This window comes from Bradysia coprophila, unplaced genomic scaffold, assembly GCF_014529535.1.
Source record: "Bradysia coprophila strain Holo2 unplaced genomic scaffold, BU_Bcop_v1 contig_732, whole genome shotgun sequence".
Classification (NCBI taxonomy): Eukaryota; Metazoa; Arthropoda; class Insecta; order Diptera; family Sciaridae; genus Bradysia; species Bradysia coprophila.
In genome coordinates, this window is record NW_023503972.1 from 5,850,755 (window position 1) to 5,875,773 (window position 25,019).

The following is a 25,019-nucleotide window of genomic DNA, read 5'->3' on the forward strand; positions in this document are numbered from 1 at the left end:
TGTTCTGCTATGACACAAACCACAGAAGAAAAACAAGAATGCATATGTCGCAGCTTTCACATTCCAGCATCGATAAGTATTTCGATACTACAATGGCACACGAAAAGTACCCCACTTCGTAGCCGAATTACAAAAATTAACTTTGCACCTTCCCTTGATGAGAATAAAAAAAACTCTGCCAGTCTCCCAGTACAATGTGTTCTCTCATATGTTAAACGAAAAAAAAATGATCGAAACAAAAACATGCGCCAGCATTAAACTAATTTTATGTATAATGCTCATGATTATCACAAAGAAAAGCGCTGTCGCGTGCCATCACCTGCTCTTTCATCATTTTCGTCTCAGCATTTACCTTCTGTTCGACGAACAAATTTATTTATTTTTCGGCATTCAAAACGATCAGAAATGGAATAAGAATCGTTCGGCCGGCATATGGGCACCAATTGCGATACGATGATATTTTTCGATTTGTTCTCGTTCTTTGTTTAGCACAAACGTTGTGGGATTGAGCAGAAAGTTGATGTACAAATCTTTTACTTTAATGTACTAAACTGATGGGTTGAGTATATATAGAGTGATGCAAGCATACTTTCGGTTCTATTATACATTGAGTGAAATTATAATTCTAAAATCAGCGTTTCAAAGTTGAAAGCTGAATGAACCAATAAATGTGTCTTGGTAGTAAAACTGTTCAATGATATTCGGAGATCGTTTGATCATCATTTTTATGATGCATAAATCTAACCAGATCATTCCGTTCGTAACTCTTTAATCTACTTTTATTCGGCGACTATTACTATTTCAGTATAAATAACATTTCAACCGAAATCATTAGTCCGATGGATTTTATATGAAAACAGAAGGAAGATGGATTGCACATGGGGAAGTGTTTATTATTGCAAAAAGTCAACAATCAACCAAATCTCAAGAAATTTATGTATTTTGTCGGTGAACGGAATTCTTGTCGATTTAACCGTTTTCATCGTTTACGATAAATCGGTTTTTGTGCTGAAATCGCACGTTACTAATTGCTGTGATGACTAAATGATTGCCCATTGTTTATTTTGAATAAAAAAATATTTATTTGATATTTTGATCGGGCATTTCGTTACAAATAGAAAATATTTTTGTTTAGACTATCCGCCTGTGATCGGAAAAACAAATGCAAAACAATGTAGTTGATCTCATTCATGTGGGTTGATTCAAACAAAACCAATCTAATTTAAGACCAATAACTGCTTGAGCTTAGACCAAAATATTATCTCGTAGTTTATGCAAAACAGATCGCCACCAACCGTAGATATTGGCTGATTATTGCCATCAAATCAGGATGATTTTCTATTATGGAATTTTAGGGTCTTCCACCCACCCTCTCTCTGAACGTTGTCAATTTATTTATAGATTAGTGAACCGGATAAAGTTGATCTGAAATCATTAGCGTGAAAAATAAATTCAACCCGAGCCAGCCCGAAACGTAAAAATCAATGATCAGGTCAACTGGAAGCATATCCGATTTTAGGTTAATATTGAATCGTTAAATGCAGAAACGGAACGTGTCACTTTAGTGAATTATAAGAAAAATGAAATTTCATTGATTTGCTTCACTTCAAATGGACTGACTACGTTTTTTGCCATTTTTAGACCCGTACGAAGTATTGGGGTCTTATGGGTTTACGCATACGTTTGTAACACGTCGAATTGGACTCCCTGAGTAAGGGGAAACCTATTGTGGTTGTCTAGAGATGCCAAATCCGCGAAAAAAAAAATGTCCGTCTGTCCGTCTGTCCGTCTGTCTGCACGATAACTTGAGTAAAACGCATCCGATTTTGAAAATTCTTTTTTTTCCCGTTTGGTAATGTCAAAAGACAGGCTAAGTTCGAAGATGAATGATTTTGGATCGACCCCTCCCGAGCTGTGGCCCAATAAGTGCTTTACGGTTTTTCGAAGATATCTCCGGACATTTAAACGTTAAACTTGTAAGTGATACGTCAAATAAAAGGTATTTACAATACCGATCGACAAAAAAAAAGTTTACGGAAATCGGATGACCGACTCGTGAGTTAGACCCCTTGGTGTGGAACAGGCACAGGGCGGCAAGCAGTTTTTGCTTGTAGGTCGGCCACATTTGAACATATTTCGTCTGTTTTAGCTTTATTAGATAGGTATTGACCGTACCAATCAGGGAAAAATTTTTTTATGAAATTATGTTCTCCGGAGCGTGAGCTAGGTCTCTTGGAGTGAGCTCTTATCTGGCTACTCGGAAGTACAGTGAACGTGGTGTATTTTGACAATATCTCGAGTAAATTTTGACCGAATTTCATGAATTTTTTTTTGTTTGAAAGGTATTAACGAATGTAAAGCGTCGGTACTATTTCCGGTCTCCTAACAAAATGGCTTCCGGCGGCCATATTGGATTTTAGTAAAATAGAAATATCTTGGGAAAAATGATACTTAGAGAGTTTCTGTTAACATGGAAATAATTTGTTATGTGTGTGGGGTTTCAGGGATTACATATACGGACATCTATATATACCTATATACAGCTATATTGAGCTATATACAGGCATATAGAGCTATATAATAGCATATATTTATCTGTGAAATGTTTATTTATAGTGAAATATAGTTAAATATAGCGGTATATAGCTGTTTAAATAGGAATTTATGAAATTTGTCTTCGTACGGGGCTGTCTATATTGCCTCCGGCAATTTAGTTGTATATGATAACAAGGCAAAGAGTGGATAATGTAAGTGATTTTAAAGGGAGAATAGTTTTTCAGCAGAGAAGAAAATGAAGTAAGAGAAATGAAGAGTTTCACATTAAAGGCTTTTGATACGAATAGGTGTTTCGTACGGGTCGGCGTTAGCTATGTTTTACCCACACTTATAAGACATAAGACGAGTTATCTCGCGAGACTCTTGTTTACCTTCATTTAGACGTTAGACGTACTTTATGGATGCTCCCCCTTACTACTTTTTTCTTCTGAGAAATTTGATCCCATTTCTGAATTCTTATCTCTTATTAATATCACCTCTGTGATGCCTAAATACCAGCTGCTTCTTTCGCAAAACACAACATCACGATAACACCTAAAACCTAAGCAAATCTCGACAGCACAACATAATCCATCCTTTTATCGCATTAACGATAACGTCGTTTTTATCTCATTTGTGAGTGGCCTCTGCCAGTTTGTTATCATAAAGACGGAGACGATTCAATAGAAAATTTAACGTCATTTACGATACGGCAAAGACCTTCAATGATTTTTTACGTTTTCGTCCGTTCGTCATCAGAAACACAAATTTAGAATAGAGAAGATCTGACGAAAATGACTGGAAAGTCTCTCTAGAAAAGCGATGGTCACGCATCAGCCTTCTGAATGTTATATTCATCTCTCACCACCTACCATAGGCTCGTTAGCTGACAAATCTTTAATAAATTATTCAGGCCCACACTGGTCGCACAATGCTACCTGTCGATGTCCGCTGGGATTTTTAAATTTTGCATCAATATTTGGCATAAACCGCACTGTGGGCCTTTGGGGATTGGCAACACTGAAAACATTCCTAAGCGAAGTAACGCCGACTCGCGTTGGAAGCTTTTCAATTTTGATATGGTTTAATCACCCTGAATCAATGAATTCGCTTCCAAATCGGTGTATGTGTTTCACTCACAAACAGTGTGCATAACAATTCTGTAGCGTCGTGTCGTTACACCGCAGTAATGTAGATTGTAGATTTAGCCTGTCCCAATTCACAAATTCTTGTTGTTGTCAAACCAGAATGTTTCCATACGAATGATCACCCTCCGAAAAATGTACCCTTTTCCGTTTCAACATTTGCTTGTGTGATATACCTACCGTGCGATACACACGTTCACTCACTACCATTACCACGATAAACAAATTGTAATGACGAAATGAAAACTTGTTACGATTTTACTAACGTTCGCTACCTACAAAACGATGTTTGATCAAGAGAACCATTTACTGTGTAATCGAATTCATAATCATATGGCCAATTAAAGTTCATTTCGGTATCAATTTTTAATTTATCGTAGGTGTCTGCGGTGTATGCGTGTGTGTAAAACCTTTCGAACAAGCCACGGTATAGCCGTGCCTAACATCGCGTATGAATTTACAATTGCCACGGTTTGAACGGTCGTGTATGTAATTCGATGGTACACACATTTTACCTTTCAGCGTCAGACAACAACACAAAATATTATAAACATTCGAAGCCAGTTTCCATTGACTAGAACTATTACTTGGACGTGATTTGATTGCGCTTAACGAAAATTGTGTTTTTGTATCTAACGTTTCCGAAAATGTGGTATCTCATAAGCCCGCTGATTCATTCACTGTTTCGTTAGTTTCGTGTGTTTTATGTTTACGACTTTTTTTATCGATAAAAAGAATCGATTCATTTAAAAACATCCAGAGGTAATGCAACACATCGTCTCGAGTCGGAAGAGATGATAGAAACACACAAAATGAGATATTAAAGACAGAAAGAAAAAACTCTTCAAGTGTTTCGTTATTGTGTTTTGGATTCTTCTTTTTAAATTTTATTCATTTAAGACGAATGGATGTGAGGTGATGATGGGATTCCAGTATAATTTGCGAAGATATATGTGTTTCGGTCTACAGTGTATACATTAGGATGGATCGATTTTTTTTTTTAATTTTAATTTTAATCCAAATAGCTCATAGTGTTCCACAACTGACCGAGTCATGGCTGATTATTTTGCCGATTTTTTTGAAGGGTGCCCAATTGTTCACATACTATCTGTTGCATATTTTCTTTCCAGTTATGGCATACAGACAATGGAAGTTTTAAAATTTTCACTTTCAGAAAGGCCCTAAAATTCAGGTTCGTCCATGCGAGGAAAAGTCGGTTCTGTAAATGTAATGACATTAGACGTATCGTCCGAAAGCCTAGTGGAGGCTCTTTCAGTACATCCTATTTCAGAAATAGAAACATTCACTTCGCGGGGCAAATGAGATTCCCAATATGGTCAAAAATTCTTGACCTAGGTTGCCTCAACAAACATCAACGAGAAGTACATTTTCCTAATGTGTTTCGAAAACCTCTTCTGTTTCGAATGAAATCATGGATGGAATAACGGATAATTTGACCTAGGTCATGATGCATCTTTAGTCCCAGATTTCACTTCAAAGTTGAACAATTCTTCGTTGGGAACCAAATTTAACTTGAAAAGGCCGTGAAGTTCACAATTTTATTTAATGTTTTACTGTTCTTGAAATAGTCTCCGCGCTATCAATGTTTGAAGAATCCCTTACACGTAGAAATTGCTTAAAACGTAAAAAAACCCTTTTTTGGAATATTCATCAGCGAACTCGGCTGGTTATGGAAACCTATGTGCTGTTTGGATTAGGGCTCGAAACAGATCGTTCTGACCTGATCTGAATCTGAAAAAAGGCGATCTGAAAATTTCAGATTCAGATCCAGATCTCTGGCGGCTTGATCTTATCTGATCTGACATCTGAAAATTGGAAGCAGATCTGATCTGATCACAGAACTGAAAATTTGAATCTGGAAATGTTCGGACCAATCTGAAATCTAAAAATCAGTATGACTAAACAAATGCTAATTTCTTAGAAATTCTTGAACTGCTGGGCTCCGCGAGTGCAGGAGAACTAATAAAATCAATAATAGTAGCAAGTTTTGGAATTTCAAATTTTATTCTTGGGACTTCAGATCGCTTCAGATCATTCAGATTGGATCAGATCAGATCGGATTCAAGTCTTCAGATTTTAAATTTGAATCAGATCAGATCCAAATTTTCAGATCAGACTCAGATCGGGTAAATTTCAGATCAATCTGAAATAAATTCAGATTGATCTGATCTGTTCCGAGCCCTAGTTTGGATTAAAATTTTAAAAATCGATCCACCCTAATTGTATACACTATTGGCTTGACGGGATTGACCTTGAAATTTTTATTTTTAGTTTACATTTAAGAAAAAAAATGTTTGGTTTAGATTCACATAACCAAATGTTCGTTTTTATTGCATGCAAATGTTGTAGGATGTATCAGTATTCAGTACAGACTGGAAATCTAAAGGAAATAAATAAAAAAGAAAACCGACAAAAAACACTTGAATTGAGACAATTAGTCAGTCGGAAAGTATCGATTGAATCGGTCTATTGCCGTACACATTTCCCGCCGAATAATAAATCATTTCATTCAATTATACTCTCGGTTATCAATTGAATTCTCTAACAAATGATAAAACTGTTAATCAAGCGGTAAATTAGTAGTGTGAACTTGACTGTAACCGAAATAGAAATTAACTGTGTGGACTGTGTGATAATCTTATCGCTTTAATTACATTTGTGGAAAGTGATGTTAATGTCTAGTTGTGAGTGTACTTAAGCCACTTTTATTACACAATGAGCGACCGTAGATTATAAAGGTGTGGATTAACCAATTACCATACCAATTGGTGGATCATATTCACCATGAACAGAGCACGAACAAGTCAACAGGTGTTGCAGGCCTCGACTGTTACCAATTTTCAACTTTCATCAACTAAATAGAGTTTTGACATTCCAATGTTGAAAACTACTAGTTTGTTACCGCTTTAGTGTAGTCGATAACGCAATTTTCAGTACAAACGTTTACAAGAGTGTTCTGCTTTGATTTCACCCAAAAATACTTCTAAAAGTATTCTAACAAGAAGAGACAGGAAGCTATAGCAAAAACACAAATTTCTCTTCTTACTAGGACACATTTGGAACTTTTTTGGATGAGATATAAGCAGAAGACTCTTGTAAACGTTTTCCGTTATCGACTAGACTACTTCGTAAAGATTCGCTCACTGCTTCCTTAAGTGACATGATATCCATCCGAATTACATAATCATTTTCTATTACCTGAGACAGGTTTCGATTAACCCGAATCGGTCGGCGTTTCACTTTTTCAACGCCGACTTATAATAAGAATTAATTCCACGAATCACAAACCATTTGTTTTGATGAGTCAATGAACCTGAAATTCTTATCTGAACATATTGATCATGACTCTGTGATTGCACACACTTTATACAATTATACATTCAGTGTATACCTAAATCATCTCAAAGGCCTTCCCTATTGAAAAATAAAAGTCAACGAGTAAATAAACTAAATAAACTAAAACCAAAGGTAACTCACACATCGAAACGATCAACAAACAAATTCAAATTTAATAATCAGACGAGAAAATAGTTTCAAATATTGACGCAAGCACAACAATGATGCCATTGTAGTTACAGTAGGTACCCGAGTGACTCATAATATTTATGTCGTGTAATTCACAGTTAGAATTGAAAATTCGATTAGATCGACGATTTTCATTTCATTCTGTGGCCGTTCAATGTTCAACGAACGCTGAAAGTGTAATAACAATAAATTAATGTGAACGTGATTGCATAACTATGAATGAAATTAAAGTGAAAATGTTATTCATGCCGGCAAAGTCGAAGCACGTCATTAAGGAGAATAAAAAACGACGAAAAGGAAAACGAAGTGAGTGTCTTTTACAGTCCTTTTAATGGTTTTAATGCAAATGATCAGATTTTATGTAGCCATAGAGTACAATTGAAAATCGAGTTGTTTTCAGTAGTTTTAACATTTAAGTGGTGTGAAATTTTCAGTCTTTAAGTGGTTCCGAGCGCATTAGTTTAAGTAGGGGCACTGGAACTACTTTGTGTTTCAGATGAGAATATTTTCAAAAAAGATGTCCTAATTAGACAATCCTACTGTAGGCTTCCCACTAAACTAATGCTCGAAACAGGTTGGTTTCGGTCGGACTGGAACCCTAACCTGAACTAAGATTTCGGGTTCGACCCGAACGTGAATTGAACCTGAATTGGTTCGACCCTAATCGCTCACCCGAACCTGAGCTTTCACTTTCCGATTTGACCCGCACCTCACTTCAATCTGAAACTTTCAGGTTAGATCAGGTCACGTTCGGGTAACACGAAATTTTTCGTGAAAATTGGTGATTTCTCATGCGAAAAATTCGGATTACCCGAACTCGAACTGATTCAACCTGAAAGAATCAAGTTCAAATTCGGTTCGAAATCCGGTTCGGGTCAATCTGAATTGAATCAGTAAAACCGAATTTGATTCAAACCTTATTCAAAATAACGAAGATTCCGATGGTCCAGGAGGTGTACCTGCCGAGCTAGTTCCACAACCAAAAATTTGAACTTTCAGACTTTCACAATCTTGTGTTATGAGGTAGAAATGAAGGCTAAGTATGTGAACGTTTATTCTCAAATGACAACTTTTTCACCAGTCAGTGTTCAATCGAGGAAATCTTGAGATAAATTGACAGTTTGAGAACACAGATTATGACTTCTAACACGTAGCGAAAATAATTTTTTTCTTGAAAATTTACGATGGTCCATGTATTCTGACATTGTACGCTTCTTGATGCAATTTTCGTTTGAATTAGTTGACTAACAAATGACATTGAGTAACAATCTGTCTACCAAAAAAAGAATCTTTTTCCTTTTTTTATGCTATCACCAGATGGCTACCAAAATAAATAAAAACTTCATCAGATACAGGCTCTGAAAAAATTCAGGGATTTTGTAAAGAATTGTATTCACTGAGCAACCAAATCTTTGTCTTCATGCCTTCGTAAAAAAAATTGTCATACTACTCCCACACTCTCACATCGAATCCGTATGGTTTCATCTATTTAAAACGCAATTTAAAAGACATTATTATACAATGTACAGTTCACGGGAATTTAAAAATCAAATAAAAAAAAGTTTTTTCTCATGTCCTTCAATTTGGAATAAAAAAAATATTTAAATTTTAAATAACAAATAAAATCCAGGTAGTTTTAGCTGGTATACGTATATGTTCTGTGTGCAGTTTCAATTCTCAAACATAAAAAAATTCTTTGAGATTTTTTTCTTTACAAAAAAATGATTTTTTATTTCTTAAAGAAGCACTGAGAGTACACAATAGAAAAAGTCATGCATGGGAATTTCCAATTGTTGCAAAAACATCTGATCAATACTCGGTGAACACGTGTAACGTCGTTTACACACTCCGAAAATCACTCCACAATACACCGATACCGAAAAGAATAGAAGTCCATGAAACTGTCCATGCACACGCAGACAATGCACGTGAGTTAAAATTACCTGACAGAAGTTATTGTGCAATACTTGCAACCAACAGAAGATGAAAAAGAAAAAAAAGATATGAGTGTGGGGGTGCAAGTGAATCACCAAGATGCATCTCTTACCGTGGCGATCTGTTCAAAACAGTTTCATCTTCTTCTGCAGATAGCTTGCAATATATTTAGATTATTGTTTAAAGCGAAAAGTTCTGGGTAATATCTGTGCGGTTTGTTTGTACAACTGGATGGCACATGACGGAGACTGAAATTACCACAAAAATAAAATTTCGTTTTTGAGACGTATTGGAATCACATATGGAACTATAGTCATAAAATACCTTACAATTATTGCTTGGTTCGTGGAACCGTTTACGAGACGTAATGTTTTTACCAGTTGCCTCATGCATACTTCACCAGAAAATGCTGGTTTTACAATTCATTTGACCGAATTAAATCAGAATTTCGAAAGGCACTAGGTGAAATCCATGAACTTCCCTCCTGATGTCTTAACTCTTGAGATTTTATGCGTGGCTAATCTGCGGACTGTTCTCAGAAAACACAATCCCATCTCTCTCTTTCTCTCCCGCACTAAACAACATAATTTGTAAACGTTTCCGTACTAACTATGGTCTGCCGGCAGTCAGCAAAGCATATGTTTTTTTGTACATGTTCATGTTCAAGATTTTCGTCCAAACATTTTAGGTCCCCATAAACTCACGTCATACCTGAAAGTTCAATAAATTTCACCAACACAACGTCCAACTGTTCGACATATCCTTTTTTTAAACCCTCGACCCCTATATGCTCGCTAAACTCTAATTATACCTGGTGTTTAAACATCAAATCTCTATTCGATCGAACTATGATTTTTAGGTGCACATATCATTAACGCCAGGTGATATACAACGAATGTTTGTCTGGAAATAAATTTCGAATTTGAATTCACCAACTTAATTGTAAGGGACGATGATCAAATTTCTTATTGCTACAAAAAAAAATCCATTTTCATCATCATTTAAACGATGGCTGGTCTTATCTTTGTTAATATATCTCTCCGAAAAAAACGCATGACCACAAAACTGACCAGCATGTTTGCAGATTACGCTGTAAAGGATGCAAGAACAAATATTTTAACCAAAATTTACCAATCAATCCGTTACTAACTGATAAAAACCAAACTCAAATCACTCAAAAAGCATATGTTCATCAACCGACATCATTTTGTACGTACAACACAAAGCATAAATTGGAATATATACGCAAAATTATTGTATCAACTGTATGTTCCTTTCGAGGTTATTATACTTTATGCTTCGTTTCGAATTTATTTTTATTTTCTGTGTTGCATTGGCATCTGCCGCACGAGCAGCTTTTTGGTTTCATAGCATCTTATTGGTCGGTGTCGCGTGGCTGTTAATATTCTTTTTTTCTCTGTTCGTTTTAGTTTAACATTTTTATTGGAATGGATTTTGAGGTATGCATCGCACTTTAAGTAATATGAATACCGCTCATATGCATCTGCTCTGTTTATAAGAGACACAATTATGGAGAAAGAGCATAATTATGCACGAAATAAATTAACTTTTTTTCCATAAAATGTGCAATGTGTATTTTTGCAACGAAAGGCAAACAAAAATTGGCTGCTGCACTGTTGCTACGGATTTTACTGTGGATTTTACTAATGAGGAAATTGAGATAAAAAATTGATCTTCCTAAAGTCAGGTTTTTCCAATTCGAAATGTCACCTGGATATGACTGTCCTTTGCGTCATAGCTACGATAAAGTTATTACGAAAGAAAGTTGGTTTCGATGGGAGTTCTTGGATTTAGAGAACTAAATCGTATGAGAATAAATAGGGGCACCGCACTTGAATTTATTTCATTTAATTCTATATGACTCAGTTCATTCAGTCCGCGAAGTGTGGCACCACTCAACTATTTTACGTATTACGAGTTAGATGTGAGCCGGCATCGCAAAACTGAAGTTCTTTCCGTACAAAAACTCACATAAAGCTCGTAAAACATCACATCTTGTGCGAATCTAGACACTTATTAGGAAAATAGGTACGGTAATACCGTACTACGGTATTCAAATAAATGCCGAGAAAAATGTTAGAAAAATGAGGGTACGTGTTAGGAGCAGTGCTATGGTGTCAGTCAAATGCTGAAGGTTAGGGAAATAATGAGAAGTGCGGTGACACTGAATTCGATCCAATTAATACGGTTTGTTTAACTAATTTTCTTTTTATCTTATCGCCCAATCTTTCGTGAAGTGTCAACCTGAGTGAGATGATTGTGAGTGGAAGTTCGAATTATAACCAAAGTTTGGTTGGTTTTTCTGTCACTCGTTCTTTAATGATCCTTTAATTTCTCTAATTATTTACCGGGCCCATAACCTGTTTAGAATAGTTTAAAAGGATCAAACTAAAAAGGAGAGAATTGCTTCCGTCCATACTACCAATTCGTTTCGGTAAATTTTCCCCAGTCAGTATATACAATGGCAACAGTCACATTAAGTTGATTCAGAATAGAATTTTCACACCATTCGTGCCAGTTGGTTGTATATAATTGTAATGTTTCACAACGCAATCGTACCCTTTAAATAGCGAGAAAAATTATTTTTCAATTACATATTGACACCGTCTGCCAATTGAACAACATTTTTTAATTCACAAGATTAAATGAATTGTTTCAATGTAAAAACGTTAGAATTGCTTGAAATTAAAAAAATGTAAATCTAAGACCTTCTATAACGAAAATCAGGGCCTGATTTTCTATATGGGCAATTCGAGCAAAAAGAGAATAGAAATCAGGATGGCAAACCCAAACACCGATGACAGCAGTATATGCAATTATTAAATCTATTACCTCATGTGTTTCATGCAATGCTGGATGCAAAATCTTTCACTTCATTTTAGTCTGAACATTTATTTTGCTATATAGAAGAGAACTGTAGCAGGAGTTCACCTCATTTTTGTTGCTGCCGTCGTTAACAGATGATTAACCGTTTCTAAGAAGCAATTAGATTTCGATATCCTACTCCATTTGGAAATTGTAGAAATAAATAGCAGAACAAATGCACTAACCATCTGAGCCACCGTTTGAAGGCATGTTTTTCCTGATATTGAAATTCACTTTTCCAAGTAAATAAGGCCGTAACGCCCAAAATTAAAGTACGCCACTGATCGAAACTGATATACCGAACAGCACGATGCACAGAGCACCGATGGTAACATATCTTTCCCACGCTATACAGCTAGAAGTGATGTATCGTTTGAATAACATCCATTGTGACCTGAATGAAAATAAAACGAAAAGATGGTCTTCGCATCTAATACCACTGATTATTTATTAAAAGTACATACGGTTTTCACTATTGCGCCGTAAACTTAATGGTGAATCACATCGGCTGTTTGTAATATATTTATGTTCGTTCATTTCGATACATCATGTTGGGAAAACATGCTCGAGTAATAAAAGTGTACGTCGATGATCAGTTTTCTTACTCCAGGAACGGTTTTATCGACAAAAAATACGAATTTTTTGTTTATTTTCTTTTCTATTTTGTTATACTATGATATGCCATCCGGCAGTTAGATTTGTGTCCGAATTCTAGCTTCTTATTTATGAAATGAAAAGAATTAGAAAATTTTGACGTTATCGCAATTTATAAAAATGTTGTCTGACAGCACCTACCTAACAAAAACTAAATTGTCCACCTTCAGCTCGAGGTTTAAATGGAGCAGGACAACCAAGATTGAAGAAGCGGAAAATTCTTTTGTCCAAACTTTTCCTTTTCAATGGAGTTGATTTCTAGTCAACTTGTTCCGGGACAGGTCAAGTTCAGCTCATACAAAATAGAAAAAAACCCAAACGCTTTAGAGTGAACTCGACAATAGATTTGAGGTAGCATATGACTTGTATAGCACCTCAAATCTATCCACGATTTATCTGCAAAGGAGATTGGGTTATTTTTGAATGAAGTGCTGTTCCGATCGTACTGGGAGAAACTGACGAGTGTAGTCGACTGCAATGCTAACTTAGGCTAGGTTTATGTTAAAACACTGTAACAACCGAAGTAGTCGGAATTGTTTAAGTCAGGAATAGAAATTTTCAGTTTGAGCAACCAAACCTTTGATACTGAATACAGTCAGGTTAAACTTGGCTGTAGCTGGTCAGTGCGACGATAGCAAATTCTGCGCTTATCAAAACATTAGTATAGAGAAGCTGTTGCTTTCCGTTTTGCCGATCAAGCTAGTCAGAAAGTCTGAAAATTAGAAATGACCGATGAACTAACGGACGAGCAAATTGCTGATTTCAAAGAAGCTTTTTCCCTTTTCGATAAAAATGGGAATGGCTCAATCTCAACAAAGGAATTGGGAACCGTAATGCGGTCGCTAGGCCAGAATCCAACTGATGCCGAATTACAGGACATGATAAATGAAGTGGATGCAGACGGTAATGGAACGATCGAGTTCCCTGAATTTGTCACAATGATGGCACATAAAATGAGAGACATGGACAGCGAAGAAGAGATTCGAGAAGCATTCAAAGTGTTCGACAGGGATGGCAAAGGTTTTATTACCGCTGTCGAACTGCGCCATGTGATGACAAGTCTTGGCGAGAAGCTAACCGACGAAGAGGTAGATGAGATGATTCGTTCGGTTGATGTTGATGGTGATGGCCAGATAAATTACGAAGAATTCGTTACCATGATGACACCGAAGTGAGAGTTTCAAACATTCCGTCATCGTTGCGCAAACATGTCGTTGCTGTTGTTGGGAAATACATTCAAATTAAACGTAAACTTTGAATAAAGAGAAAATAATTCCAAGGAAAAGCATGTGGTCTGAGTAAAAATGGGGACGGAAATTCATTTGAAAAACAAATTATGCCTCGCACTGGTGTGTGAACGATTTTCCGGAAAGTAATTTGATTTCGAAATGATGGCGATGCTATTTATGGACTGAAATCGAACACTGGTACATGTGTTTCGTATAATTGTCTGCTTTATTGACAGACTGTGTACAATATAGTCAAAATTGAGTCGCTTTTTCCCACATCAAGGATTTGTTGTCTACATTTCGTTTACATTTCACTTCGATGAAAAATCACCTTTCCAAGGTATTTATCGCGACAGATAAGGGCCAGGTGGTTTTTTTTTTCTTCAACGAAATATAGGGTCCAACGTTTTCTACATGTTTACTCTCTTGTACAATAGTACAATGCTTGCTTATGTGTGCAACAATAATCATTATTTTACAGGGTGTGTTAGAAAATGTTTCGTTTCAAAGTAGACTGTTGCATTGATAGGTTTTACCACACGAGGCACATCCGAGATGCAAAACCGTTCTTTATACCTTTGTTCACAAATGACGTCACGCTATTTTACAGACCTTTCAACACACAAAATGGGTCAAAATTAGCCAAAACGTTTTTACACCGCAACATTTTCCCAAACATCCACTACCCTAAAATAGGCGACCCATTTTGCAATCGTCTACCAAAGAGTTAAGCACCCAACACTTCTAATCATTTAAGAACTCTACCAATTTGTCCTGAAACGCTAACATGTCTTACTATCAAATCCGTTACAGTGCATTGCATTCTGCACGAATCAAAGGTGAAACAATTCGTATCGAATATCTCCGCCTAGATCATCTTCCCGAAATGTGTAAGCCATAAAATGTTATTTTATATGCGAGCATAAAAATGTGTAAAGACTTTCTGCACATTGTGTATGGTTCTCATTCTCAATCACACACGTTCATTCACTTTGGAATATATACACAAACGGCAACAGCTGTGTGGCTGTGTTGGTTATACATTCATCGCTGCACAACATTAAACAAACCTTATTTTATGTTCAGTATTTCGTACGACGTCCGACCAGACGGTTGGTTAAGTTCGATTCCCATTTTAGTGGAGTTAAGTGAAACGTTTTTTTTATTTGTGGGGTTCGTTTCATTTGCATCATCATTTTTGGAAGTAGAAAAGGGGTTTGTTCTCTTGACAATAAACTTCATTCATTTAAATCGAAAATTTATAAAAACGAACTACAATGTGCGTGTTAACGGAAAACATTTAAGAAAAAATTCGATTTCCCTTGGTTCGTCACCGTGAGTTATATGTACATCGGTGCTTTTTGTGGGGGGGTTGCTAACGGATTCAAAGTGGACAATTTTTGAATAATTCAAATCGAAGGAAAACGCAGCGACGACACATATTTCGCGTGGATTTTTGTTTTCGGTTTTATTTTCTTCATTTACGTTTCGTTGACTTATGGGTTTATCGAGCGTACAGAAACAGCCCGTCGTGGGGTGTCATTGCAAAAACGAGGATTTATTTGCACCGATCAAGAGTAAAATGAAGGTTCTGAAGAAGATCAAAAAGCGGATGGGATTAGGTCAGTATCTGTTTTATTTGCGATTTGTTTTTTTTTTAGTATTAACCAGAATAGTAAACAGAGCCTTATAATAATTCATCCGGTTTATTCGTGCAGTTTATTCGTTTACAATATATAAATCGTTCAATGCAAACATGTAGCGAATTATAATAAGAATGAAAATTAAATATTTTTGCTTCTTACTTAAAGGTACACGATGTTAGTGGAATGTGTTTGGAATGTAACATATCTCCTATCTGTATTTAGTTATCCCTTACAAGTGTATCGAATTTCGCTCTGGATTCCTTGCGATTCAAGGCAAATCTGTCATGTTCCTGGTGATTAATGTCTAGAATAGATATTTTCGCCAAGATTCACTAAGTTTGTGGAGACTAGCTGAGTTATAATTGACCAATTGCAGGGTGTGACATGGTATTTACTTGTTCCAGTTAATTATTTCCTAAAGATTGGATTTAATAGATTAAAAGTTGAGTTATTATTTAGACCTTAAATTGTATAAATTGAATGGATTCAATAGTCTCGATCGTCGAAGTACCCAAATAAAATGTGATTTATTAACATTAATACCTCACACGCTGTGCTCGGATACTATAAATCTTTCGTACGATTATTAAACTCTCAAAAAACAATTCGAAACTTTATCTATTTACGATCCATAAATTACACAACATCAATCAATCGATCGATCGATTTCTCAATTGAACGAAACATACGAGAATGAATAAAAAAAACGTTCACTGATATTTACCAATCCGTTGTACAATTGAAAGTTCAAGTTGAATTCATGGAACGGTACAGCTACAAATCGGAATCAAATTATCCGATGAAATTTTAACGAAGAAATTGAATGAAAAAACTTTTGTTTATTGTTGGTGTTGAATTCATTGATTTTCTTTGGATTATACAAAAAACAAAAAAAAACTGAACCGAATGATCTATCACGATCGTTTAAAATAATTGATCACATCTGGACGATGATCATCTCTTTTCCTTTCCTTTCTTGTTCAATTATTTCGTCGATTCAAATAAAAAAAACCGAGCTGTTGCTCTGTTACAATTTCCTTTTCGTCGTCCCTTCTTTGTTTTCTGTTGAAGAGAATCACATCTGCAACTAACGAAGAAAACGACAGAACAACCGTAAACGATTTTCTTCAAATGAATTTGCGGTTTCCTTTACCATTATTTTCAATGATATGGCCCGTGGCACCATTTCGATTGCGACATATGCCAAGAACGTTTATTTATGAGCTCTAAAGAACACATCTGTCAACCGACAATTATACTTTCAATGTCTTAACAAAGCCTACAACAGAGAAAGAAACGAGAATAAGTAAATAAAATCATGAGAGACCAACTGGATTCTTCGTCGCTTCGTAGGAGACCCATCTTCAGAACGAAAAAAAAAATGAAAAATTTCTTTTGTGAGGTCAAAAATTCATAATCTGTTTTGTATCATCGAGAGAAACGAATTTGTGTGCGTCGTGCAGAGAATTTGTCTTTCGACTTACAAAATATTTGTTTTCCACACTTTGAACAACAACGCGTTGTTCTCGGCCTACAATGAGTTTTGTCATGTTCAAATATTATGCCTGCGATGTTTGCTTTCGGCTTTAATTCTTGTGTTAATTTTCATTCAATTAAAATTTCAGTTTAGCTGCATGATAAGATAACATTGACGAAGGTCTATTTATATCTCGTGCTTAGCAGTCCCGTTGTGGTTTTGTTTTTTATGTTAATCAGTACAAGATTTTCGTAAGAATTCCTATGCTAACATGAGGCTTTTGTTTCCTTTCATTTCGAAACATTACGAAATTGTGAATCGACTGACTGCTAAATTTCCTTCCTTTCAAAGGGACTGGTCGAGATTTCAAACTCGAATTCACAACTAACAATGCATCAAAATTCTCAACGACTCTATTCCTCTGCTTAAATGTCTTTTCATTCGCTCGATTGATGTCTTCCGCCAATTTTATTAAAATTTCAAATTGAAAATGCCATTCAAATCATCCGAAAACGTTTTTTATTTTCGTAAATCATTGTCATTCAACGGAAGCAACGCAGAGAAAAGACAACGTCGTATACGTCGATTGCCTACAACAATTCTTTCTACTCTATCGTTTTATTGTCATTTCAACTCATGATTGAATAATAATGCAATTGAACATAATGTCATCACATCGAGCTGGGCTGGTAGTTGTAGTCGGGTTTGTTGTTCGGCTAATATTTCAGTTAATAAAATTTGTAAAATTGATTGGCACATTCCCCTTTCTTCAATGAATCAAATATCTACACTCCAATGATTAAAACTTTTAGTTAGCAGTCCTCAACGTTCACAAATCTTTCCTTTATTTAAGCGCTTACCCAGAGTCCATTGATTGCGTGCTGTTAACCTTCTTCTCCTCTTAAGGCAGAACAATGTCTTAAGGAGACCTACTGTTGAATTGTTGAAGAAATCCAAAGTCTTATTGAACTGATGTATCCAATCTGCCATTGATAGTTGTTGATGGAGTCTGATGTACATCGCCCATCTCTGTTGTTCAATCTAAGATTTTATTATCAACCCAAGTCTCTCAATATTCATAAAGAAAAATTAATAGTTTTACAGCAGCCGATAACATTTAATGGGAAAACAATCTATTTAAATTGCGTCACTGGTTCTGGTTAGGTATATCCTAAGCAGCAAGCCATAAACTTGCATGTTCTACTTGAAGAAATTAGTCGAGTTGTTGGTTGGTTGTGGTAATATTTTATGGCTTTCATGTTTTATTGACAATAACTTTCCAAGTGGCAATTTACTCGGTCGTCTTATGTATTAATGGCATTAACGGAAGAAGAATGAGGTCCAATCAAATCAGTCCGATGTACAACATTTTCCGTTTGAGAAAAAAGGCTCTAAAGAAGATCGTGCAATAGAGGGACACAGCGAATTTATTTATTGATCTCCCATCTCCGATAAAATTAATTTTTTTATTAAAAAAAATTGTTTACGCGAACCATAAAAACGAATCGAAAAATTTATGACAAAACATTCAAAATGACCGAACCACATCTCCATCCATATAAATGTCGAACACCACTTTTAATTGCACCTGTCAAGGAGGTTACACTTTGGAAATATCATCCGATACCTGAATGAAATACACCTGTACCACATTTCGTTTCCTTTGCCATCGTAATGGGAAAACTTGTCCAATTACTTTTGCTGCGATGCTGATGAAACAGGTGAAGCGTTGACCGTTGCAGCTGAAAATCTATTTCAACAGAATACGGACACAGCCTTTGACATTGCTCATTTTTCTGTGATTGTCGTGCAGTGTCTTATAGAAATCAAATTTTTCGTAGAATTGCAATGAAACGAGTTAAATGGGAAAAAAACGTCTGAGACTGTGAACATTCCATTGTTTCAGAGTTGCACTCAATGACCCTTTTGTATTTATAGTAAGCAGTAGCTGTTCAAAGCCCATAATTGTTATAATTAACAAGTTTATGCACTCAAGTGGTGTACCGGCATGTTATCTTAATCTGAAATTGCTTTTAGTGACATTTACTCCTTCGTCGAAAAGATTTCTGTTTCTTGTTGTTATATGACACAAGACGTTTGCAGTTCCAGAGGGTTACATGGCATCAATATTAAATTAACTGAAAAGATACCTTATCCGACATACATGAAATAACTCAACCAATTCCACTTACAATTCTCGAAAGTAGAAAAATAATGAAGAAAAAACAAATGTTTTCTTCTGTGTACGGCGTACACAGAAGAAAACATTTGTACGCGCTATTATGAATCCAACCAATTGTTACATCCTGTACTCAAGAACGGTCGCATTTTTTAAAATGTAAATAAGTTTATCATAAAAGAAACAAAATAAAAATGGAAAAAAAGCAACAGTTTTTCAAACGCTTCGATAATTTTATAATTATTACTTCACTCATGCACGGCATACACTGTGTACATAATTTCTAGAACAGTAATGTGGCTATATCAGTGGGGGTCTCCATTCCATACGATTTGTGTGTGTTTTATTTGTTAGTTGACTTGAGTTAGTTATCTTTATCAATTTTATGGAAATTAGTAAACTTAAATAGGGGAAATGGATTGTACTGCCTCGTCAGTAATTTGGAGGCTCGCACGCGCGAAAATTTATTAGAAGAAAAGGTAAAATTTAAAAAAAAGAAAGAATCAAGTGAACTTCATGACTGATTCAGTAGAGAAGTTTCCAAAATCTACCCATAAACACAGCAATTTAATTGGAGAGACTTTTCAAGACCCTAGTGAAGGAAAAAGGTTCAAAATTAACCCAAATTTTTAAGAACTCTTATGGTTTCTTAAACACTTCTTCCCTCGTCGTCTAGGTAAAAGGGTCATAATTAACCCAAATTTGTAAGAACCGTCGGGTCTCCTCGAACAAACCCCATTCCCCTTAACCGCGTAACGTCTTTTGTGAACATCAAATTCTATGTAATTCTCTCACGGGAATATTCTGGCGTTAGGATCGAGATACGCCGAGATTTTTTTACCCAGCGTCATCTAAAAGGTCTTGTCATTCCAAACTTTTCGTTCTCCTCGTACTTTCGATCTTTCGACCATTTTTCAAACTTCCGTTTACTTGCTGGCAACAGTAAACAGTACCACTCGAAACTCAATCTACCGATGCAATTACACATACAATTAACTCACACTCAGCGCGTTTTATGAAATTAATGTTCCATAAATCGCACCACGAAAGCACAATGCATCCATAGAACATAATATATCGGTGCATAGTCAAGCCATTCATTATATTACATTGCAAATAACCGTCGTTTTTTTTTACTTGATTTCCACGGCGAAAATGAATAATTTATAAACTAGACCGTTGTGCATCAAATGAAAGAATGGAAAACTCTGTTCAATTAAGTACTATCTCTCTTATGGGTGAGGAAGGTGCAAGAGAAATGGTTCGCCATATGAATTTTAATATTTCAACTTAGTGTTGTTGTATGTACCTGATAAGCGCACAGTTTGAAATAATTAAGGCAAGAAAGTTTTCTGACTGCCATTGATGGTACAAAAAAAAAACAACGTTCCATGAGGGACAGCTGTAAAACATTTTTCTACTAAAAAAAATTACAAGAAAAGTAGTCGCTTACATATGTGGTGCATTCATAAAATATACAAAAAAAAATTGTATTTTTATCTGACTATATACACTGAATGTGAACCTAAGGGTACCATTATTGTAATGAGCATCCATCTGGTCATTTTCATGTGCACATTAAAATCCAAGCACCAACACACGTAAATATTTCAACACAAAATTGTTGTCGATTTCTTTCTGGGGATGGTTGAGGTGATTTTACCTTATTTTTCTACCTTCATATGTCTGGGAAAGTTGTCGTACCCGAATATTATTTTTGCTTCATTTTACACACCGTATGGATTTGTTATTAGAGTAAAGAACCTTAAAAAAGGAACTCGAACTCATCATATGGTAAGCAGATGTTGTGCCAGCTTTTTGTGTATAAATAAAACGTTCATTCGATGGGGGATGATGTTTCGGGGATTTTTTTCTTCTTTTCTTCGAATTTGATTCGAAAAGGAAGTAACTTTTAATTAGAAAAATTTTTACCCAGCAAAACATACGGTGTGGAATACACATGATTGTTGTATTTATTACATTGATGTAATTTACATACCATTACCGTGGCGTGAGAGTGTATTTTCCCATAAGATCTGGTTATTTTCGGTTGTGGTTTTATTTCTTAATAATTTTCGGTCTAAATTTTTGCATATTCTCGAATTTATTTTAAATTTTGAATAATTTTACGTTTCGTAATCTCAATTTTTCTCGTGGGAATGTGTGAAAGAGGAAGTGTACGGGTAGCACGACAACGAATTTAATTTTATTTTTCGTTTAAATTAATCGGATTAAACGTCCGAATGAAGAATCGTCTTGAACATGGAAATGAGAAATCGCTTTGAACGTAGAGATTTCTGACAGTACAGGACGGGACAGATTCATATGTTCGGCACGTATACAAGTTTAACGTGTGAAGCATAGAATATTCGGTCGTCAGGAGGTTAATATGTGAGGAGGTAACAACTGCGGAATTTTTTGGACAGACTGATGGGATTTGTGGGAATAAGAAATGGAATTTGTGGACACAAAAAATGGAATTTGTGGAAACAAAAAATGGAACTTTTGGAAACAAAAAAGGGAATTTTTTGAAATAAGAAATGTATTTTGGTAAATAAAAGGAAATATTGGAATTTTGTGGAAATAATGGAATTTCTAGTGGAAATATTGGGGTGGAAATATTGAAACTTCGTGTGGAAACCACAGAATTTTTTTAAATTGAAAATTGAAAATAATTGGAATTGGTGCACTTTTTTGCAAGTAGTTACCCCCTCGTTTATATAGGTTACACGTTCGATTTTTACGTGTTATACATGCAGATCTACCATGTCCCTTCTTTACCATTCTATGGTGGTGATAATTTATTATATGTGGTTATGCATTCATTGCATACTAGTCAAGGTGGAAGAGAATTTCCGTGCAAATTCCGAATGATTCTAAATTGAAAATTGTTCAGAGACACAAATAAAACTAAAGTTATCGGAAATTGTTATATGGCTCCACTATCGGTACATCGAAATATGATTGCCCAATCATCAGAATGATTTGTCATCATTGCATATCAAATATTCGCCAAAAAATGTTGTCATCGAGTAATTTGATTTGAAAACACAAAACAAATTACCGGTCACTACCGGTTTACCCTATTGGTTGACTGGATGTAATTAAACTCAAAATTAATATTTAACGAAAATTACTTACGTACCCATGAGTATCAGATGACAGGAAATTTTCTATATATTCACCGGAGTTATGGTCCGAGTAATTCTGTAAATTAGCCGCACAGCATTGATACTCACTGTTGCCATTCTTTTTGTTGGTCATTCATGACAAGTTTTTGAAAAGTATAGTCGACTTTAACGTTATGTTGTACAGGCTAGCCATGTTTCAATGTCAGTGAAATTTGAAAAGTGCTGGCAGAACAATCGTCCAATTTTTTTTATTTGATAAAATTTTAATTTTTACAATATCTCAAGCGTAACGTAAACTATTTTTATTTTATTTTTTTATTTCACGCTCAATGTTCAGATGAACTTTCCAATATGAATTTGAGAAAAAAGAAAGAAAAAAATTCACCAAAAATGAGATCGAACTTCGAAATCGGAACAGAAACAAATTGCGGTTAATCTCACATAATTCCTCCAATATTTAAAGCCATTTTCACATCCACACAGAGAGCGCCTCTAAACCAGGCGATTAAAATCTAATTTTCGTAGCGATCATTTGCTTAAATGTCAATTCAACATCACGATCGTGTTTGTTAAGTTGAGAAAATTTTGTTATTAAACAACCGCGCCGATTATGTTCGTTCCCATTATACTCGTAACGTTTGTTAAAGAGGTTTAACGATGAAATAATTTTTGCTGATGAAGCTGCTAAGACTATAATCTGATTTTACACAGAGAGAAATCTGCAGCTTTTATGATGAATTTCCCGAATATTTTTCATGGTTTTAGTGAAACAAACGGTATTGAAGACTAGCGGTAACGGCTAGGTTTAATTTAAATGTCGGTGGCGACGGCTAATTTTCGAGTCTTTATTCTGTCGACCTTAATTTTGAGATATACTTTCGCTCGTGGTGATGAGCGACCCATTGAAGAAATGGATGCTACGGCCAAAAATAATTTAAATATCAGCGGCGATGGCTGATTTTCTAATCTTTGTTACCTTCATTGTGTACTGTCCATGCTCATGGTTTTCATATTTTACCTCCATATTCTCCTCTGTTTGCCGAATGAGCTCAATCCGTCTTTATGGCGAGAATATTTCTCGTCAATATTTTCGTTAAGTACGAAACGAATCTAGATAAAAGTCTCAGTCAGAGAGCAATAAAACCACTGGAATACAGAATGGGGATGCAATAAATTATCGCTAAGCTCACATCCACACACTGTGTAGTAAATGCGGTTCCATTAATCTATTCAATACATTCAATAAATCAGATTAGTCACAATGATGACTTCTTCCTTCCTCTCTCGATTTATCGTAATTTCGCTGTATTTATCGTCGTCCCAGCACCTTCTTTACATACGAAAACAACGCACACTTCCGAAACTGAAATTCTGATTCATGCGCCACATAAAAATGTACATAAAGATTCATTACGCACATATGGTAACTGGATATGCATCCTGTCGTCGACATATCGTCACACATTGAACACACATCGTTTCGGGTAGCGAATCGGAAGACGATAGAAATGTTAAGTTAAAAATCCATTGAAAGGAAGAGGCACAAAGAAAGAAAAAAAAAACGAGAAAGATTTGTTTGTGCTCGACGACGATCTCTTAGGCAAGTGTTCTTCCGGTTTCTTTTACGTTTTTTATTATTATTTTGTGTTCGGACTGCATTGTAAACTATCACATTGATCCGATACATAGCCAATTGATGAATGGGCAATAGCACAAAATGTGTCTGTGGTTATTGAACCGGATGTAATCTTATTATGAATGTATTGTCAATGTACTGGGAGGCAAAATTGGTCAATCGGAAGACATTATCATGGAGAAGAAGATGTGAATGAAATGAAATTTCCTCCATGGAATTTGAATGGATTTCTACTCGTAATTATTTCTCGATAAAGTTTAGTTGTGACCGCAATCATCGTATGGTTAAAATATGAGTATTGTAGAGCTATTCCCTCAACGAAAGATTATGTTTCGAATTTATATCCCTCGATTGCTCTTCTGTTTACGATGCCTTAAAATACATGCAGAGCTTAAATTGCACCGGTCTTTTCCAGTATATTTATCGTAGATAATGAAATTCTATTTTATCTATACTCTACATGTATATGAGATGGTGTACGAAATAATATTCGTTTTTACGTTGGATATAAAAATGAACAGCTGCAAATATATCCCTTAATATTTTTCGATGTTATGTAAACGAAAGATCGGTTGGTGTGACTTGTATATAATATATGGTTGTACAGAGTTATACGTTGGGAATGGAAAAGGTGTTTCTACGAAACTCGTTTCAAATGGATAATATTCTCGGTTCGACTATTTGCTGAGAATTTATTTTTCATTCCGAAATACTCTTGCAGCTCGATTTCATTGTTGCAATTCAGTAAATTCAGAGTAGAAATGGTTTTAGAATCTCGCTGAATGCATTTTATAATGAGTGTGGGAAAAATGATCTCAAGAAATTTTCTGATTTTTTAGTAGCATAGTAGCTCGTCAAAAGTCGTCCTCCTGAACAGTATCTTTATACATTAAAAATCTAAAATCTAAATTTCGTCAAATAGTAAGTCGATTTCGAAATCATTCTTCAAACTCATAGGTATCATGATCAATAATGACGTCCACATGTTTCAGTGCTGCCAGTAAACTTAAATCATCAATA

At 35.4% G+C, this 25,019-nt stretch overlaps 2 protein-coding genes and 1 long non-coding RNA gene across 5 annotated transcripts in view; 2 read left to right on the forward strand and 1 right to left on the reverse strand.

Annotated features, from left to right (window-relative positions):
• The window catches only part of LOC119084351 (protein neuralized), a 54,060-nt gene that overhangs the window by 18,609 nt on the left and 10,432 nt on the right, over nucleotides 1-25,019 (forward strand). The window contains exon 1 of one of the 3 annotated variants that reach the window (XM_037194294.1): nucleotides 7,338-7,532. The exons of 1 other annotated variant lie outside the window; for it this stretch is intronic. In XM_037194294.1, coding sequence (XP_037050189.1) covers nucleotides 7,442-7,532 — 91 coding nt within the window. In that variant the 5' untranslated portion in view covers nucleotides 7,338-7,441. Of the gene's footprint in view, nucleotides 1-7,337; nucleotides 7,533-15,017; nucleotides 15,553-25,019 lie in introns of those variants that run through there. One more of the 3 variants, XM_037194293.1, reaches the window with a different exon arrangement.
• On the reverse strand, nucleotides 7,010-7,996 carry LOC119084364. Its single transcript, XR_005089053.1, has 3 exons — nucleotides 7,986-7,996; nucleotides 7,836-7,870; nucleotides 7,010-7,022 (listed from the first exon to the last, which is right to left on the reverse strand). It is a non-coding gene; the product is annotated as an uncharacterized LOC119084364 (long non-coding RNA).
• Nucleotides 13,223-13,964, forward strand: LOC119084360 (calmodulin-A-like). The gene has a single exon (XM_037194309.1). It carries the CDS (start codon nucleotides 13,427-13,429, stop codon nucleotides 13,874-13,876), a length of 450 nt encoding a protein of 149 aa, XP_037050204.1. The 5' UTR covers nucleotides 13,223-13,426; the 3' UTR covers nucleotides 13,877-13,964.